The sequence below is a fragment of the Schistocerca cancellata genome, chromosome 1, assembly GCF_023864275.1.
Source record: "Schistocerca cancellata isolate TAMUIC-IGC-003103 chromosome 1, iqSchCanc2.1, whole genome shotgun sequence".
In the NCBI taxonomy this organism is placed as follows: Eukaryota; Metazoa; Arthropoda; class Insecta; order Orthoptera; family Acrididae; genus Schistocerca; species Schistocerca cancellata.
Window position 1 is genome coordinate 903,642,012 of NC_064626.1, and position 20,025 is coordinate 903,662,036.

General features: G+C 41.6%; 1 protein-coding gene across 1 annotated transcript in view; it reads left to right on the forward strand.

The window, feature by feature from the left end:
* Positions 1–20,025, forward strand: part of LOC126113047 (sodium-dependent serotonin transporter-like) — a 519,069-nt gene that overhangs the window by 345,742 nt on the left and 153,302 nt on the right. The window contains exons 6-8 of the mRNA XM_049915015.1: positions 5,330–5,433; positions 13,110–13,234; positions 16,596–16,694. Of these exons, the coding sequence (XP_049770972.1) occupies positions 5,330–5,433; positions 13,110–13,234; positions 16,596–16,694 (328 nt within the window). The remainder of the gene's footprint in view (positions 1–5,329; positions 5,434–13,109; positions 13,235–16,595; positions 16,695–20,025) is intronic.

Sequence of the window (20,025 nt, forward strand, 5' to 3'; positions counted from 1 at the left end):
GGTGTGAAAAGAGGCAATTGGCACTAAACAAAGAAAAGTGAGAGGTCATCTACATGGGTACTAAACTAAATCCGATAAATTTTGGGTATACGATAAATCGCACAAATCTCAGGGCTGTCAATTCCACTAAGTACCTAGGAATTACAATTACGAGCAACTTAAACTGGAAAGTCTACATAGATAATATTGTGGTGAAGGTGAAACAAACCTCCTGGTAGATTAAAACTGTGTGCCGGACCGAGAATCGAACTCGGGACCTTTGCCTTTCGCGGGCAAGTGCTCTACCAACTGAGCTACCCAAGCACGACTCAAGTCCCGTCCTCACAGCTTTACTTCTGCCAGTACCTCGTCTCCTACCTTCCAAACTTTACAGAAGCTCTCCTGCGAACCTTGCAGAACTAGCACTCCTGAAAGAAAGGATATTGCGGAGACATGGCTTAGCCACAGCCTAGGGGATGTTTCCAGAATGTGAGGACGGGGCGTGAGTCGTGCTTGGGTAGCTCAGTTGGTAGAGCACTTGCCCGCGAAAGACAAAGGTCCCGAGTTCGAGTCTCGGTCCGGCACACAGTTTTAATCTGCCAGGAAGTTTCATATCAGCGCACACTCCGCTGCAGAGTGAAAATCTCATTCAGGTGAAACAAAGACTGCGCTTTGTTGGCAGAACACTTAGAAGATGCGACAAACCTACTAAAGAGACAGCCTACATTACACTTGTACGTCCTTTCTGCTGGAATATTGCTGCTCGGGGTGGGATCTTTACCAGGTGGGATTCACGGGGGCCGTCGACAAAGTGCAAAGAATGGCAGCTCGTTTCGTCTTATCGCGCAATAGGGGTGAGAGTGTCACTGATATCATACGCGAGTTGGGTGGCAGCCACTGAAACGAAGGCGGTTTTCTTAGCGGCCAGATCTATTTACGAAATTTCAATCACCATCTTTCTCTTCCCAATGCGAAATATTTTCTTGACACCTACCCACGTAGGGAGAAATGATCATCATAATAAAATAAGAGAAATCAGAGCTCGAACGGAAAGATTTAGGTGTTCCTTTTTCCGACGCACCATTCGAGAGTTATAGGGTAGAGAAGTAGTATGAAAATGGTTTGATGAACTCTCTGCCAGGCACTTAAGTGTGAACTGCATAGTAACCATGTAGATGTAGAGACTCTGATGATATCTACAGCAATGAGAGACGAAAACTGGGATAGAAAAATATGCCTTGTACCACAACCTAAGGCCCATAAAACAAAAACCACCCAGAAAGCTTTAACTTTTGTTGTTGTCGTGGGACCGTTATGAACAGCTTGTCAAACAACTGTAATCAGTACGTATGTAGTTAGGCTCGGTTATTTTGCTTTTTGTTTATCCGAAGACTTCCTAAGAAAAGTGCCAAGGATCTTCAGTTTGGAAAATATAATAAATGAGCATCACGGGATGTGACACACAATAAAGGTACCATAATGGACCAAATGGAACGCAGATAACTTTTTTGGTTAGGACATTTAATGAAAATCGAACAAGAAAGAATACCTAAAAACGTATTGAATAGTGACTGAAAAACAGACGATGCAAGGGAAGACCGTGACTTAAATGGATTCAGGGGATAGAAAGGAGTATGACCAATAGAGATTTAATCGTTGAAGAAGACATAGCCTATGAAACAGGTTATTATGGAGGCTGAGGGATGAACTGTAGGACTCCCTATAAATATGGACGATCCACTCACGTTAATGTGACCACCTCCCATATTGGACGTCAACGTGCAATAACCACTCACAGACGGCAGGTGGCAGCACTAACAGTGGAGGATATATGAAGCCTGTGGTGGGAACGCGGTAAACAGCGCAGTCTTTGTAATGAGGCAATGGAGAAATTTATGTGATGTCCGAAAGGGCATGACCATTAGTTTTGGGGCCATGGGTGGAATCATCCGTGAAACGGCTAAGTTTGTAAACTGTTCGCCTGCCCTTTGGTTTACCGTACATGGCAAAATAGCGCCATTCAAAACCGTCGACGAGGCATCCTTTTTCAATCACGGGTCATGGATGGAGGGGTGAACGATGGATGCAAAGATATGTACGTGCTAATAGATCAGCAACTGTTGAGCAACTGAAAATCCTGATGAACCGATGGGCTACCAACAGAGTCTCCTCAACAACTAATCAGCGAACATTGCTGTGTGTGGGCCTCTGCACCCATGCTCACTGCTCTTCATCAGCTGCGAAGGCTGGAATTTCCACGCCATTACCACAACTGGAAGTCCATTGAATGACGACAGGTGGCCTTTTCAGATGAATCACATTTTATGCTCTATCGGATAGATGGCCGTTGAAGCGTATGGCTCTGCAGCACTCGTCGTAAGGGTTCAAGCCGGAGGACCAAGGATTATGATTCAGGAATCATTTTCTAGGCATTCTGTGGGAGATCCCGCATTCTAGAAGGCACAATGGATCAACACAAGTATGCATCTACCCATGGGGACCATGTCCAACCCTACATGTAGTTTGGTTTTTCCTTGGCATCTACCAGCAGGACTATGGCACGTGTCCCACATATTCATTTGTACATGCGTGGCTCGAAAAGCACCACGATGAGTTTACCGTACTCCTCTGACCACCGAACTCACCAGATTTATACCAAATCGAGAATTTGTGGGACCACCTTGATCGGGCTGTTCGTGCCATGGATCCTCAACCGAGAGACCCTACGCAGCTTTCCACGGCACTGGAGTCGGTATGGCTCCACATCCCAGTCGGTACCTTCCAGAACCTTACTGACTCTCTTTCTGCACGTTCTCGCTGCAAAAGATGATTATTCAGGCTTTTGACTGGACTGTACATATCCATACGTATCTTTTTCTTACACGACCATGTAGGAACAATGATCATTTTAGTCACCACATGGAGTTATGAAACAACAATTTTTCTGTCCTGATTTTAAATTCCTAACTGCCTCGTAATTAATAAAATGAAGAAATTAACTTCAAACAGGTACTGTTGATTGTTAGAAGAATCTTGAATAAGAAGTTGTACAACATTTAAAACTAATGCTGTCATTCGTGATAGTCAAAATGAACTCTTTCATGTTATATCAGTTGTCATGGTAACTCTCTAATTGTCTTGAATCTCTTAATATCTTCAAATAATAGAATTATGTTGTCTTGGTATAGAATATTTAAACTTACTGAAACTATCACTTTTACATACAGTTCTCTAGAAGCCAGATACGAAAGCATTATAGGGATAGAATTTTTGAATCCATGGCATCAAGCACAACAACGTACACTATGTGATCAAAAATATAAGGACACCATCAAAAACATACATTTTTCATATTAGGTTCACTGCGCTGCCAGGTGCATCACATCAGCGACCTCAGTAGTCATTAGACATCGTGACAGAGCAGAATGGGGCACTCCGCGGAACACACGGACTTCGAACGTGATCTGGTGACCGGGTGTCACTTGTGTCATACGTCTGTACGCGAGATTTCCACACTCCTAAACATCCCTAGGTCCACTGTTTCCGATGTGTTAGTGATGTGGAAACGTGAAGGGCCACGTACAGCGCAAGAGTCTACAGGCCGACCTCGTCTGTTGACTGACAGAGACCGCCGACAGTTGAAGAGGGTCGTAATGTGTAATAGGCAGACATCTATCCAGACCATAACACAGGAATTCCAGACTGCATCAGAATCCACTGCAAATACTATGACTGTGAGGCGGGAAATGAGAAAACTTGGATTTCATGGTCGAGCGGCTGCTCATAAGCCACAAATCACGCCGGTAAATGCCAAACGACGCCTCGGTTGGTGTAAGGAGCGCAAACACTGGACGATAGAACAGAGGAAAAACGTTGCGTGGAGTGACGAATCACGGTACACAATGTGAGGATCTGATGGTAGGGAGTAGATATGGAGTGTGTAGTGCCTACATTAAAATTCTGAGGCGGTGGTGTTACTGTGTGGTCGTGTTTTTCATGGAGGGGGCTTGCACCCCTTGTTGTTTTGCTTGGCACTATCACAGCACAGGCCTTCATGATGTTTTAAGCACCTTCTTGCTTCCCCCTGTTGAAGAGGAATTCGGGGATGGCGATTGCATCTTTCAACACGATCGAGCACCTGTTCATGATGCACAGCCTGTGGCGGAGTGGTTACACGACAATAACATCCCTTTAATGGACTGGCCAGCACAGAGTCCTGACCTGAATCCTATAGAACACCTTTGGGATACTTTGGAACGCCGACTTCGTGCCAGGCCTCACCGACCGACATCGACAACTCTCCTCAGTGCAGCACTCCATGAAGAATGAGCTGCCATTCCCCAAGAAACCTTCCAGCACCTGATTGAAGGTATGCCTCCGAAAGTGCATGCTGTCATCAAGGCTAAGGGTGGGCCAATACCATGTTGAATTACAGCATTACCGATGGAGGGCGCCACGAACTTGTAAGTAATTTTCAGCCAGGTGTCCGGATGCTTTTGATCACATAGTGTACTGGAGCAGTAACCACATTGTTGAAAGGATTCCTTGAACAGGTACTAAACCACCGAAGCCAGTATATTCAGAGACTAATACTGGACTCTCTGAACGTAGTGGAATAAAAACTAATTCAGTTCCATGCTTCAGAATTACTCCTACCTGTGACTGCGTGTTAGCAGTGTCATTATTGTAATTTTAGAATATCAGAAGCATTTACTGTAAACTTTAGTGCCTACTGCCTACATCATTTACAGACAGCTACACATACATTCATGTGATCAATGCTACACGACATACGTTTATAAAGTTGTGGTAGAGGATAGGGGTAATAACGCGAGTTGTGTATCATGTGAATATATTTTGTGGATCACTGGATGAAGAGAAGTGTTTGTAAGCGAAACTATGGCGTTCGCTTTACTGTTACGTCAATTTCCGTGGTGCTACTTCTTTCATCATTCCTTATTGTTTTCATTTGTAGTTTTAAAAACTGATGAGCTTCATCTACGAGGTGCCGAAAATTTCGTACAGAGAACGTACGGGACACAACAAGGTTGATGCCAAGGATCTAATTAACATACTAGAGGTAGTCATAAGGCTTTAATTACCATTGCGAAACAATAAAGTTACGCAATTTTAATGTGTCCCAAGACTGCAGACATGTACCCACAAAATTAAAAAAAAAAAAAAATATGCGGGGTCGTTATTAAAGCTTAACGACTACCCCTCATACTTGTTATATCTTCTCCAAAGATTTCTCATTTGCGGGTTAACTAAAGGTGTGAAACTGGTAGTATGTACACCCATAGCCAGTAGCCGCTGTTATCAGCAAGCCAGCCTGGTGCTCCTGTTCCAGGTGTGGATAGACGCGGCGTCGCAGATCTTCTTCTCCCTGGGTCCCGGCTTCGGCACTCTGCTCGCCCTCTCCAGCTACAACAAGTTCAACAACAACTGCTACCGGTGAGTGCACACGCTAAAACACTGTCAGAGACCGTAGCGTAACCCCAGTCATCTTCAGCGAGGCTGTGAAGTGCCCCTCTTCGGCATTCACCACCCTTGGGGTGAATGTAATTTAATCACATTGTATTTTTCTTTTATCGTCTGATGTGTGAGTTCCCTGAAGCGAATCATACAGGCAAAAGATTTTGCTACGTTATATTAAAAGTTTCTTCGACTTCTGCTTTCCTAATGCTTTTGCGTCGCGGGAATCCTCACTCACATCAGCATCCGCTGTCCACGTGTTCCTAGCGACGAGCGCAGTGTGAAGCAAATTATGCGACTGACTGCGTCACTGATCAGCAAAGAAACATTTGCAGGTGTATCTGGATTAATTCTCGGCACTGCTACACTTGCTAATCAGTCTTAATGACGGTCGCCAGCAATGCTTTTACCTCCGTCAAAGTTACAATTCGAATATCAGCGATAAATGTCCTGTAATAATGTAACTGCGCTGGAGAGTGTCAAAGATCCTACTACAGGCATGAAAAATTCACTCCGTTCCAACCGCCTCCAACTGGTTCCTTGAAACGTGCACGGAAACGTCGCTAAGGGAAAGCAGGGTAACGCTTAAAGATCGTACATTGAACATCAAACCCAGATCAAACATTCCACGTTTTTATGCACAATAGGCAAACTCCCAAAAAGTCCGTCCATCTCAGGCTAGATAATAGCTCCACAATCTGTTACGAGATCTAAGCCAACCAATCACGTGAGCACTCGCTAAGCCAGAAAATTCGCCTACAAGTAGTGGGCCAAAAAATCTTAATTACATGTCTGCATGCCCAACGCAGTCGACAGTTATTGTAAAGTTTTCCAAGTTGATAGAATAACTTTCTTGATCACTGTGCCTGAACAGCCAGTAACTCTATCACACAGCATCTCTGCGCCTGACAGCCTGCAACTTGCCTTCGCACCCAACAGGACTAAACGCCACCTCCTAGAGTTCAAAAATTCCAAGCAACTTCCAAATATATTTAAACATTTATGCTTTTCAGGTACTGAGGACAGCAAAAGATTGGCTTTTGAGTCTAGTATGAGTACACGCATTGGTCACTCTCTTTCCCCAGTAGTACCTCTTATCAGAAAAGTGCGGCCTCCCGGCAGGACTTCCGTAATTATATTTTCAGTTCAATCGTGCTGAGACAACGACGTCTTTAGACAGTTTCTGTGCACTGAGCGAGCCGGCTACTGCGTTTGTACGTAATAGCGAATCTCACAGCCTCATATCATGAACGTCTATCGGGTCAGACTAAATTTAAATGTAAAATTCCTTTCTCAATTAAAATATCAATCGGATAACTACTGTTCCTAACCCTTGCCTGGACTGGAACTGATATCGTCTAAAATCTTCATGAAACCATTATGTCCAGACCAGGATCACAAATCATTCCAGTCATAGGCCACTCTTTCCCATCGCGAAGTCTGTAACAAGTTGACGCCCTTTAGGTCCAAATGCAGATACATTATTCAGACGTTGGAGCAGCAGATATCAGCCAAAGTCATATCAATTGCCTTCACACTTTTGACGTTTCAAGTAGACAGAAATTTATGTAACACTGGTATTCGACCTATTTATTTTCTCTTCACAAATATTGTTATTATGAAAACGAATTAGTGACGAACAACTGTTTTCTCCCAGACGATGGTAAAAGTTTTGCTTGTTTGAATATCGTGCACGCGCTGTTTGTGGCGTATATTCCACGGGCTGGCTATCAATTGTGAAGCAGTCAAGGCACAGAATTCTTAGTATTGATGTTGTAATATTTTACTGTGACAGTGCATAAGACGCAAATTTCCTCGGCATACAAGAAGTAGTCATAAGGTTATACAAAAATTTCCTCCCATAAAATCGCAACCTTCACGCTTCCTCACTTCAAAGCGTGGTTACCGCACTGTCTACTCTGGGCAATATAAAAAAAATTCAACAAGTACGTCAAAGTCAGAAATTACTGACAACAAATCTGCAAACAGAAAGGAAAACTAAGCGCATTTTCCTCTCCAACATTTCAGTAAGTGATCACCACAAAACGTTTCACCGACGTTCTCTTATTTTCAGGTGTCTTTCATCACCATTTAATATTTACAAGAAAAGAATATGAGTATAAATTTGAGCTATTTCATTTTCCTTGTTGTACAGATACGTTTATGACCCTGTGAAACATATTTAAAACAAACCATCCCTGCTTATCGAAAAATGCCGAACAAATACTGATTAAGTTAAAAATGTGAATAATAAAATTTGGTATACTATATTAACTTATCTTCACTTTCTAAAATAACTGAATGCATTTCAACAGTTTAATTTACACAAGGAAGAAAAGGAGATTATTAATATGGCTCGGTGCGATTCACTTGCGTCTAAACCACACAGTCCTGCAGGAAATATGTGGCGCATCTATAAAAGGGTCGTTACCGCCAGTCGCAGTTTTCTAGAAGATTTTCCTGTCTCACCTCCAAATGTCGATCTAATGACTTAAATGGCAATGGTAGCGTGACAGCCTTCTATAATGAACATGTGAATAAGAAATGGCAGTTCAACTTACTTTATGAATCTGCACTGCCTAATGGCCAAGTTTTTAGTCGATCTAGTTTTAAATGGTGCAAAGGAAATTACACGGCTGCGTCCCCGCCAGAAGGCCGTTGGCGCCCCGTGCAGCGCCTGTCAGGGAGTAATCAGAGTTCTCGGAGGAAAGCTTAAACGACGCATGGCGTGCTGCGCACAGCAGGCCGATGAGATTAAGGTCGCCGCCTTTCACAGAGGAAGATTGACGACACTTCTTATCTCCGTTAGAGTCTTCTCTTTCATAGAAACACCTCCTCCGATGCTAACTTAACTTTCACTATACATCCCAATACATATCGATTATTTTCAGCCGGCCGCGGTGGCCGTGCGGTTCTGGCGCTGCAGTCCGGAACCGCGGGACTGCTACGGTCGCAGGTTCGAATCCTGCCTCGGGCATGGGTGTGTGTGATGTCCTTAGGTTAGTTAGGTTTAAGTAGTTTTAAGTTCTAGGGGACTTATGACCTAAGATGTTGAGTCCCATAGTACTCAGAGCCATTTTTTGATTATTTTCAGGTGAACTATGCGTTACCATTAGTTAATCTTCCTCCTCTTCAGTTGGCAGCTTTCTAAATCCTCTCGAGTTTTCATGTTGTTTCTTTTCATGTTTTAAGTGCCTGCAGCTCTTTTACCAGTAAGCAAGCTTTCTTCATGTCAGTTTATGAACAGCAATCGGCATTTCTTTAAGTAACATATTGAACGTAAACTGGTATACACTACACTTTCAGAAAACGTAAAATATTTAGAATTCAATTGTGGTCAATGCATTTATATTTTGATACAGATGGCCGTACCGTAGGTGCAACCACAACGGAGGGGTATCTCTTAAGAGGCCAGACAAACGTGTGGTTCCTGAAGAGGGGCAGCAGACTTTTCAGTAGTTGCAAGGGCAACAGTCTGGATGATTGACTAATCTGGCCTTATAACACTAACCAAAAAGGCCTTGCTGTGCTGGTACTGCGAACGGCTGAAAGCAAGGGGAAACTACGGCCGTAATTTTTCCCGAGGGCATGCAGCTTTACTGTATGGTTAAATGATGATGGCGTCCTCTTGGGTAAAATATTCCGGAGGTAAAATAGTCCCCCATTCGGATCTCCGGGCGGGGACTACTCAAGAGGATGTCGTTATCAGGAGAAAGAAAACTGGCATTCTACGGATCGGAGCGTGGAATAGTTTGGACAAGAAGAGAATAGAAGCTTTTGAAATGTGGTGTTACAGAAGAATGCTGAAGATTACATGGGTAGATCACATAACTAATGAGGAAGTATTGAATAGGATTGGGGAGAAGAGAAGTTTGTGGCATAACTTGACTAGAAGAAGGGATCGGTTGGTAGGACATGTTCTGAGGCATCAAGGGATCACAAATTTAGTATTGTAGGGCAGCGTGGAGAGTAAAAATCGTAGAGGGAGACCAAGAGATGAATACACTAAGCAGATTCAGAAGGAAGTAGGTTGCGGTAGGTACTGGGAGATGAAGAGGCTTGCACAGGATAGAGTAGCATGGAGAGCTGCATCAAACCAGTCTCAGGACTGAAGAACACAACAACAACAACAACATGTTCAAACAGAGGGAGAGGTGATAAAAATAGTATATTACAATTGTGTACTTACTCTGGCCAACATGAGCAAGGTTCTTTCAATAAAACTACGCCAGACTCCTTGCCTAATCTACCTTGCTACACGTGGAAAACTAAACAGTAAAAATTTTGCTATAAAGCAAACATTTAGACAGGAAGAAGCTGTTATTTTCCATACATTCGGTGAACGTTGTACGTGTCGGTCTCAGTATTACATGAAGCGGCAAAGAAATGTTTTACATAATTTATGAATACTGTGTCATCGAACAGATATACAAATAATCTGTTTCTGCATGACTTCATCAGTTACGATCACTAATAGTCTTATAATGTCAACACTGAAATACAAACACTTGCATAATGGTCTGTAGTTAGTCCTTTTGTTCTCCATATACGACTAGCAGCGATCTCATCTAACAGTGATGACAGTAGCAGTCATTCAATACTGTCAACAATACTGCATTCATCAGTATCCAGCTAGAAATTGGGGACATTTTGAATGGCAGGAGCTGACTTTTTTATTGAAAAACATAATTTCGAACATTCATAAGTTGGATTTTTCGAAGTCAGCCCAGCATTCTTGAAACCCATCTGTGCTCACTTAGCCCAAGCATTATGAGGACGTCATTGCAAAAAATTACTACCTGAAAACAGAACAAAATGTTAAAAAAGAATGTTGTAGGCCTTAAAAATTTCTGTCGATTGCCTTCTTATAAGCATCGATTGCTTTCTAGTAAGTATCGATTGCTTTCTTACTTTCCGAGATACATTGAAAAAACCGTTAAAAATCGGGTTCCTTGCAACTTGTTACATTCGCGTTCCCGAACATGCTATTTAAAGGGAGTACACCCGTGGTAATTAAACAAATATTTGTTTGAAAAATTAAAAATAAATATATATTTTCAGATATATCGCTTTCTTGAAAAAAAAAAAAGAGAGATGGCGCTGTAGGTAATGAAGTGTTACAGAAGAATGCATTCTCGACGGATGCCCCTACAGTAACAGATTTAAACTTATTTTCTTTCGCAAAGAAGTATCTTATCACGTTATTGAGTAGTTTTTAAGATTTTAGTGACTTTAATACTCAAAAAAAGACTTACAAAAACTTTAATTTCATGGGCACGTTTTTAATTAACTATTTCAATTTTTATTTTGTGTAAATAGCTTTTAAAGAACGAACTTACTAACATTTTTTCACGAATTTAAAAAAAAGAAAAATTTTTTCTGCGACCATTCGGAAACGAGACTTTTTTAGATAAAATATCTAGTGTACTTAGTTGACGTTTTACAACGAGGCCCTTAACATTTCCAAGAAAAAAGTACTAGAACTAGGATATGTGGTTGATTTTTAGTGTTAACAACTGAGTAGTAAAATGAAACGTGCAAGTACAGAGTGCGTCTGTGCAGTGGAGTGAACCAGTGCGCCCTCGTTCTGAAAACTGATTCTAAATGAATGTGCGAGTACGTGCTGTAAAAAGAAGCCCCTCAAATGGAAGAGTATTTGAAACATTGTGACTCATCACAGTGTGAAAACTTTGATATTCTCCCTAACATCGAAATACACGATGACTCTGTTGATGCTTTCGGCAACTTCTCAATGCAAACGTTCTTGAGTTGCAATGTCAAAATGTTGACGTTCTCCCGAGTCTTTCAACTTTCTTCTTCATTAAAATGTAGAAGAGGACGTAGAAGAAAATGAAGCAGGAGACCATCCAACAAAGAAAACAAGGCATTCTTTTGATAAATAATTTTATGCATACAGGACAAGTGTGTACCATATTTTCCATTATAATGGTTTTTATGTACTTTACAGAGAGTTGTCTTATTACCTATTTGCGTAAATAAATGAAATCTTTGAAGTTACCTTGACATGTTGCATTTACTTAATTTTTTACAAAAAGTAATTAAGGACTAGAGTAATATAGTAAGCGTTCAAGAGACCAACAACCAGTATAACGTAAGTATCATTAATTTAAAAAAATTGAGGCGTACATCAAAAATTCTGTTGTAATAATACAAAATTATTAAACTGAAAATAAACATAAAAAATGTAAATAAAAAACTAAGGATTTCCGGGGTTATTTTGATTCTAAGGCAAAAATGATATCACATTCACTTCTATCTGGTCAAATTACCGCAGAGTAAATTCAAAAGGATTTTTGTATGTGGTCCAGAAGCCGAGATATAAAAGATTATGCAAGTGTGGCAGTTTCCAGATCGAGTCCACGCCCGTTCCAACCACTCCACTGCCCCTCTAACTGACGCACTGCGTGCTTGTAAGTTCCGTTTTATTGCCCAGTTACTAATACTAAAATCAATTAAACACATGCTACTACTTTTCCTGAAAGTATAAGTATAAATATTACCCTCCATAAAGCGAATTGCTGTAAAATGTTAGCTGGGCCCGCTGATGAAAAATAACGGTTATTTCGGTTCCAGGTGGTCGTAATAGCTATTCTTAAAAAAATCGTGGAAAATTTTCAGCAGTTTCTTTCCTAAAAAGTTATTTTCCTAAAATAAAAATTGAGATACTTATTTAAAAAAAAACAACAGAGTTCAAGTTGTTCGAATCTTTTTTTATATATGTATGAGATTTTCACTCTGCAGCGGAGTGTGCGCTGATATGAAACTTCCTGGCAGATTAAAACTGTGTGCTTCTGTAAAGTTTGGAAGGTAGGAGACGATATACTGGCAGAAGTAATGCTGTGAGACCGGGCGTGAGTCGTGCTTCGGTAGCTCAGTTAGTAGAGCACTTGCCCGCGAAAGGCAAAGGTCCCGAGTTCGAGTCTCGGTCGGGCACACAGTTTTAATCTGCCAGGAAGTTTCATATCAGCGCACACTCCGCTGCAGAGTGAAAATCTCATTCTAGTCGATAGATCTTTTTAAGCCGTACAACTTTCTCATTTACCATCTTTCGAACGGTTCTATAGTTTCTACCTATTTTAAAAGCCCGTTTATCGCAACTTTCGTCCAATTTCACCATCTTGGATCGCCTTATCTTTAATAATAAAAATATTTGTCTCTTCGCATATTTCCTATGTAATTGGCAGTAGCAAATAGACTGTGTCGGCTTGCTTGCAGCAATGTTGTTCAGAGCGTGACGGCCGAGATGTTTCTGTCCTCATGTAGAAAATTATATGGATCAGTTGAATAAATTAAAAATAAAAATTGCATCGTAGTTTGTCCAAGAATTCATATAAATGTAAAAGAGCAATTGCGTGAATTCTTTTCAAAGATCTAAAGCGACCAGTACATGGATGTGTCCGTACAAGTACAGATTTACATGTGCATAATCCTTTGTAAGACGACTGTTATTCTGTCCCCGTGCAAGTCTCTCACATTAAAGATCTGTATGACAAGAGGACGTACTGTGGAAGTCACAGACCTTCGCTGCAAACCTGTTTTCCACCCCTTCCGGAGCTGACAGTTCCTCAGTTACGCTATAAAGACAAGGACGTCCTCAGAGACAGGCGCTGATGACGGCTGCTATGATGTTGCAGGGATGCCATCCTGACGAGCAGCATCAACTGCCTGACGAGCTTCCTGGCCGGCTTCGTCATCTTCTCCGTGCTGGGCTACATGGCGCATGTTCAAAAGAAGAGCGTCTCAGAAGTCGGCCTCGAAGGTAGGGCTACTCCTGTTCCTATGAGGGAAGTATACCCTGTCTCTGATACAGGGGTTCCGAAACTGTTACTCTGACGAAACACTTTGAGAATCCTCGTACTTTGACGGAACACCCTTCTTATATTGAAAATTAATAAAATTTCGAATGTTGATAATAAACTTGTTTTATTCAGTGGTTACTTCTGATTTAAATCGTAACTAATTACACAGAAACCATAACAAAATTTTAAGAAATAGTTGGTATCGACAAAACATAGAAAAAATTTCTATGTTATTAATACTTTTCTGCCGAGCACTTATTTTCTTCCCGTGGAACACAGTTTGGGAAACCCTGGCCTAATATAAGCTTCAGTAACACATCTGCAGATCACGTGACCTGACCAGTAAACGACACAACTCGCCCCACTTTGTGTCCTGCCTCTATTGCTCCATCAGCCTCTTGGTAACCTTTATAGTGTGTACCCCAAAATATTTTCGAATTACAGGCCAAGAAAAATAGCATCTGCGTAATACTTTGGAGGGTAGCAATCGGTTATAGGTTCCTGACATTCATTTTTGATATATGTTACAAACAAGAACTGAAAAACTGTGATAACTCAAGTAGCTGTGATTACAAAATAGTTCCACTAATCTATTTTTGTGTCCATGTTTCAGACACGAAAGGTACTTCTAACTATTTTTATGTGCTTGCTGCTATATTTATGACAATTTCTTTATCGTACACATTATTTCTATTACAGAGTATCATTTGAAGTTTCAGTCTGTGGTAATTACATTCCAAGTTTGTTGTATTGCTGTACAATGTGGTTCAAACAGCTAGTATGATCTGGAACTCACTGATATGAGAATACAATTGAGCATTTACCACACCCCAGTAATACCAACATGATCTGAAACCAGTGATTATTCCTCGTAAGATCAAGCAAGATATTATGACAAGGTGCGCAAAAAAACTGTTGAACATCTGAATCTGTGCTGGAGTGGCCCTATTAAACAAGATGTATAGGTACCATCGTTCACATAGATGTAATTTGAAAGGGTTTCGTCAAACTGTGGAATGAAACTAAACGTCACAATAAAGGTCTGTTTATTACTAAGATGCATTAACTTGATTGCAATCACTGATCGGGCAAAACAGAGAGTTATAGAGTGCACAAAGATTCAAATGAATCATTAAATACTCTGGCACAGGTGGATGGAATTGGAAATGAAATAATACATGTAGCCTTGTACATAACTGCCAATGATATGAATTAATGAGTAGATTATAGAACAGAACCACAAAAGTGCATACAGTCACCACTTCCTCTGCCTAAGAACGTGTTGACTTCAGCTACATGACGGCTCGAAATAGTTCAGAGAAGCAAACCTTTAATTACTTTTTGGTCCCCTCATCGCTACATAAGCAAATGCGGTTCATGCCTGCCATCATTCTAAAACTCTACTGCAGAGGATGGTTGCAGTGGTGGATGAGTTCATCCCCGGCATCTACGATCAACCCTAGGACGAAATCCCACTTCTCTCCAGTTCTAAGCGGAAGACATCTCTGCCCCTGACGATCCAGGCTGAAGTGTCTATATGCTTCCTTCTCAAAATCGTGCTGGTTGTGCCAGCACTGGGTTCTCGTTAGCCAACTGTTGTAGACTTTCCAAGTTCTGGCCAATGAAAAATTTATAATGACTGCAACAATCTTCCGTCTCCTAAATAATCTGCTGTGATTAACCACTAATACACATTTCTCTCTTAGAGCGGGGCAAAAAGCAGAAATTCTCTCCCACTATGAGGATGTTTTCACGTTTCAACCCATGACAGTGGCTACACGTATGCACTCACTAGTCTTCATGCCCACTGTAGAAATCATTTTGGTGAACGAGTGCGGGAATCCCTTACAGTGACTGCTGGGGTCCTTTGGATCCAACAGATTTTTGTCACTCTGAGTGCCTTATTTTTTCACATCCCGTTGTAGACCTACATCTTTTTTTAGGAAGCATCCCGTATGCTGCTTCTCACAATGCAAGTTTACAGTTAGCCTCAGCGAAGCTCTTATCGGAATGTGGGACACCGCCTGTGACAGCGCCTGTCCATTCAGTGTGTACCTGGCCAGGACTATGCCTTCCAGTGAGGAACAATTGTATCCTTTCTGTCCCCACTCTCCATCAGTCAGCCAGCGGAACCAGCTTACAGGAAAACATTACACTTATCCTCCACCATGTAGAAATGAAATGAACAAGTATTTGTTAGATTCACAGTCACTGATGTTTGTTTCAGTTACATCTGTGCACAAAAGCTTTCCTGTACACCTTCATGACGGAGCACTCCGAAGGGAGACATTAGGGAGTAACTAGTAAATTGAAGCTGTGACACGTGCTGTAAATCTTTTTTTACTACCTTAGTTGATAAGACCACGGACAAATGGTTGTGTCTGATGCTTGGTCCGGTACAAAATTTTACACTCTGACTTAGTTTTAGTGCCGCTAAGGAAATGAGGAAACCAATGTACGATAAATTTTACCGTGAAGCAGGCGTAACAATAGCGAGCTATTGAAGAAAAAAGGTAATGAGAAGAAGGAATATTACACCAGAAACAACAAAATTGTGAGTGATTCTTATGGTTGGACCACAATTAAAAAGAAAATACTTCCTTACCTTCACACTAAAAACAAAATACTTCCTTACCTTCACACATATTCTACCCCGCAAACATGACGAGTCTGCACAATTTTGTGGGATTTAAGCGCTAGTACACACTGAAATTCCAAAAATTTAAAATGATATCAGCATAATAATATTTGTGGAGAACTAATTTAATACCTTAGGTATGGTAGTGAAGTGAAACTTACAAAAACTATTAATGGTACTTCAGTGGAAACACCAAGGAATGAAATTTTAATGTGAATACATTGTAAGTTTGCCATTTGGTAGTGTTTTATTGGGTTATCTTTATGCGTAGCAATTCAGATTTAAATGAGATATTTTAATGCAGAATAAGAACAATTTGACGGTAATAACATTGTAATAGTTTTCAGTCGATGATCAAATTCTGAAAAATCTCTTTATATTTTGGCATATTCAGAGTTTATCTGAATACAGGAATTTCCCAAAACAGACCCACATTGAGAAATTAGAATATTGTAACAAATGTAAATGATCATCAAGGGAACGCAACTTAATCACTTCTGTCACGCTTAGATAAAAACTTAGCAGAGGAGGTACTTTGAAAGATGATTACTTCACATTTCGAGGCCCTGTAAGAAAATAAAAGTATTTTTTAAACTGAGCTTCCAGCCCGCTGTTATCCGAGTATAAGTTCAACTGCCTCCTAAGTTCCGTTTTCACCCACGCCGCCTTGCCTCCTGTTGCAGGTCCGGGCCTTGTGTTCATCGTGTACCCGGAGGCCATAGCGACTATGTCTGGTTCCGTCTTCTGGTCCATCATCTTCTTCCTCATGCTCATCACTCTCGGTACGTACACTTCTACTTATGATTTATTTCTTTATCCATGGTAATGCCTATACCTGCGATGTCTACGTAGAAATGCAATGAGTAAGGTACAAATAATACACTCTTACAATGAACCTTTTTATTTTAGTTACTATACCACCGTACACACCATTGAAAAGTACAAACATGAAGAGAGAGAGAAGCAAATGTATCGAGCTACTGTCCTGAACGCTTCTGTCGAAAATTGTGAAATTTTTGCGTGTGTTGATCTTAGAGTTATATTTGAATCCACAAACAGTTAAGAATATTTATGACTTTATGAATGATTCGAGAAGAGAGGTATTTGTAGGACATTCATCGTGCGTATTCTTATTATTGTTTCTATGTTCAGTACAATTTTGTCAGTGTTTTACACATAAAATATTAATATACTTGCTCGTGAGCGTTTTATTATTTTCGTAAAGTAAGGAATCAACGAATACCATAACAGCAAAGGAAGGGTTTTGAGTACACAATACTGTATTTCATTTTTATAAATTGAAAACTTCCTGTTTAGATGGATAGTTAATTTCTCTGTTTCTGTTAACGAAGTTATTGTCCAAAGAAAGAAATTATTTTCGCACATCATACGGAAAGGTCATTGGCTAAAACATTGAAATTCGTCTCTTACAAGTTTCTGTAAGATTATTTTTAAATACTATTGAGTGCACTACATTCATCTAGACACCGTTCTAGGCGCTTCAGTCAGGAACCGCACGGCCGCTACGGTCGCAGGTTCGAATCCTGCCTCGGGAATGGATGTGTGTGATGTCGTGATGTCCTTGGGTTAGTTAGGTTTAAGTAGTTCTAGGGGACTGATGACCTCAGATGTTAAGTCTCATAGTGCTCAGAGCCATTTTTGTCATCGTTACTGTAGTTATTATAGAGAATAACCGGCATTTTCAACACATGTTGTGGAGAGATGAGTTGAAACTAATTTAAATGGGGCTGTAGTAGGGTGATACTCTAGTCAGTCTCTGTCTCAGAAGTTAAAATAGTAAGGAAGAAAAAAAGAAAGACTACAGTTTAACGTAGCGCCTACCTAGCCAACACATAGTGTTGATACCAGCAAATAAATAAATAAAATGAAAATTAAAGTAAATAAATTAACATACCATCGCCGACGTCTTTGGAATCGGGGCCCAAATTCGGAAAGGAAAATAATATAGTAGGAAATTGGCCGTGTAATTTTCGAACGAACCAACCCGGAGTTCACTTTAACCGATTTAGAGAAACCATAGAATATAAATACCTGAATGGTTGGCCGAGGGTTTTAACCTCGCTCCTATCGAATGTGAGACTATCAACAGCTGCTGCACGCGACTCGATAAGAGCTGTGAAAGGAGAAATGGGGAACAATTAACACACTCGACGCGACAGCAAGTTTCCACACAATTTCAGTTGCAGTAAAGTCCTAAAAATCTGAGGAACATGGAAGCACTTCGAGGTGAAGTCATACTGAAGCTATTCCAGCCATTTTCGGCGATTCTTAGACCCACGGTAAAGTGGACAGTCTCACTGGCAAGTCACTTCTCCGACTGGCAACGCCAAACACCACGTGCAGGTGAACGTTACCTCCGGTTGTGGATCCGTAGCTAGAGCGGTGCAGAAGTAATTATTAACCGTAGACAATAACATTAAGCAGATCTTAACGCTGATCTCCACGCGACAGGTACCATGAAAAAGAAAACATTTCTCGTCGGAGAAGGTTAGTCTTTGTCAGCCAGCATTCATATAGTTCGATTAAAAGCTTCAGGGTAAAAGCAGGGTTGCTAAAGACCGGTCTCGCCGGCTACAGGTTAATTGCTAAAACTGTTACGAGTGAAAGTATACGAAAAACATGGCCGATGGCCGGAGAGTATGGCAGATGATGATGCACTCTAAGAAAAAAAAAATGAAAAAAGGAAAAGACGACGCACCACAAAGGAATTATTCCAATGGGGGGGAAGTCGGTAAATGTGAAGTAAATGTTCAGACAAACAAATGATTACAATTTCAGAGAAAACTGAATGATTTACTCAAGAGGAAGAGCTTCACAAACTGAGCAAGTCAAGAAAGCGTTGGTCCATCTATGGCCCTCTGCACGCAACCGTTGGCGGCACAAACGATACCAAAGATTCTTAAGAAAGTTTGTTAACAAAACAAAGAAACACTGTTGGTCTGCTCGTTGAGACTGTCTTGAAGCAAAGTTCCAAACAAACCTTCAGTTCTTCCTTCAGTGCACTGAGTTTAAGTTCCATAAAGGGTTTAAATTCTTCCTTCTGAAGACTGAGCTCAAGTTCCCTTGGAACAGTGTATGGTCAATGTACTACAAAGCAATTCGAGCCGAGTTTTACGATATCCACATCCAGAAGACACATCCGCCAGCGGCGTCACTGGAACTCGATGGGTTCTCCGTAGCGCCAGCGGAGACAGTGACGTCGGCGTACGGCCGCGGTGGTCTGGCGGTGGAACCATTTTTGACGTCGGCGTTGCCTGGAATCCGAACCAGAGTACTGGCTCGGAGTCAACTGCCGACGAATGACGGTGCAACGGCCGTCAACGAATGACGGTGCAACGGTGCTGCTGTCCAGCGGCAGCATGTCTTGGGATTTACACTGCCGGGAAAAGAAAACTAGTACAACGGGGAAGACGACGTCGATTTGGATCCGATGACGGCGTATGCCACCTGGCAGATAGTACATGTACTAATAATCGATCAGCGTCAGCATAAGTCACCTGGCGGGTAGTAGATGTACTGATAATGGATCAGCATTGTCCGCCAACAAATAGCATAGTGGCATAGCTACCAGAGCGCAATCTATGTCTATCCCTTAAGATGGAATGCTCACAGCCAGATGGCTCAGTGTGGTGCAAAAGTGTGAAACAAGCAGGCAACCATGCCACAGAACCGCTTTCTTGTTGGTGAAAGTTTCTCGGGTTTCCAGCCGGGTGGTATCGTTGATAACTCGCGACGTTTCGGGAAGTGTCATACTACCCATTTTCTGGCGAAGCGTCGAGATTCGTGGAGAGTGGGCTATTTATATGCGCGGTCACCCCCCTACAGTAGACCTCGGGAGGCTGCGGTGGACCGGTGGCGTACGCGCGGTGGTGGGGGAGGGGGGGGGGATAGCGGTCGTCCCCGGCGGCCGTGTTCGGTTCTCGGTGTGAGCGTTCTGTCTGCCTCCGCGGTGGAGGACGTTGACGCGCGCGCTCCCAACGGATTGCCGCTATCGCAGGGTTCCATGCTGCGCTGAGTTGGTATCCCTCATCTCTGTTGACTAGATTGTAGTGAATCCTTATTTCTATGAATTCTTTGCTAACGCTTTCCCAG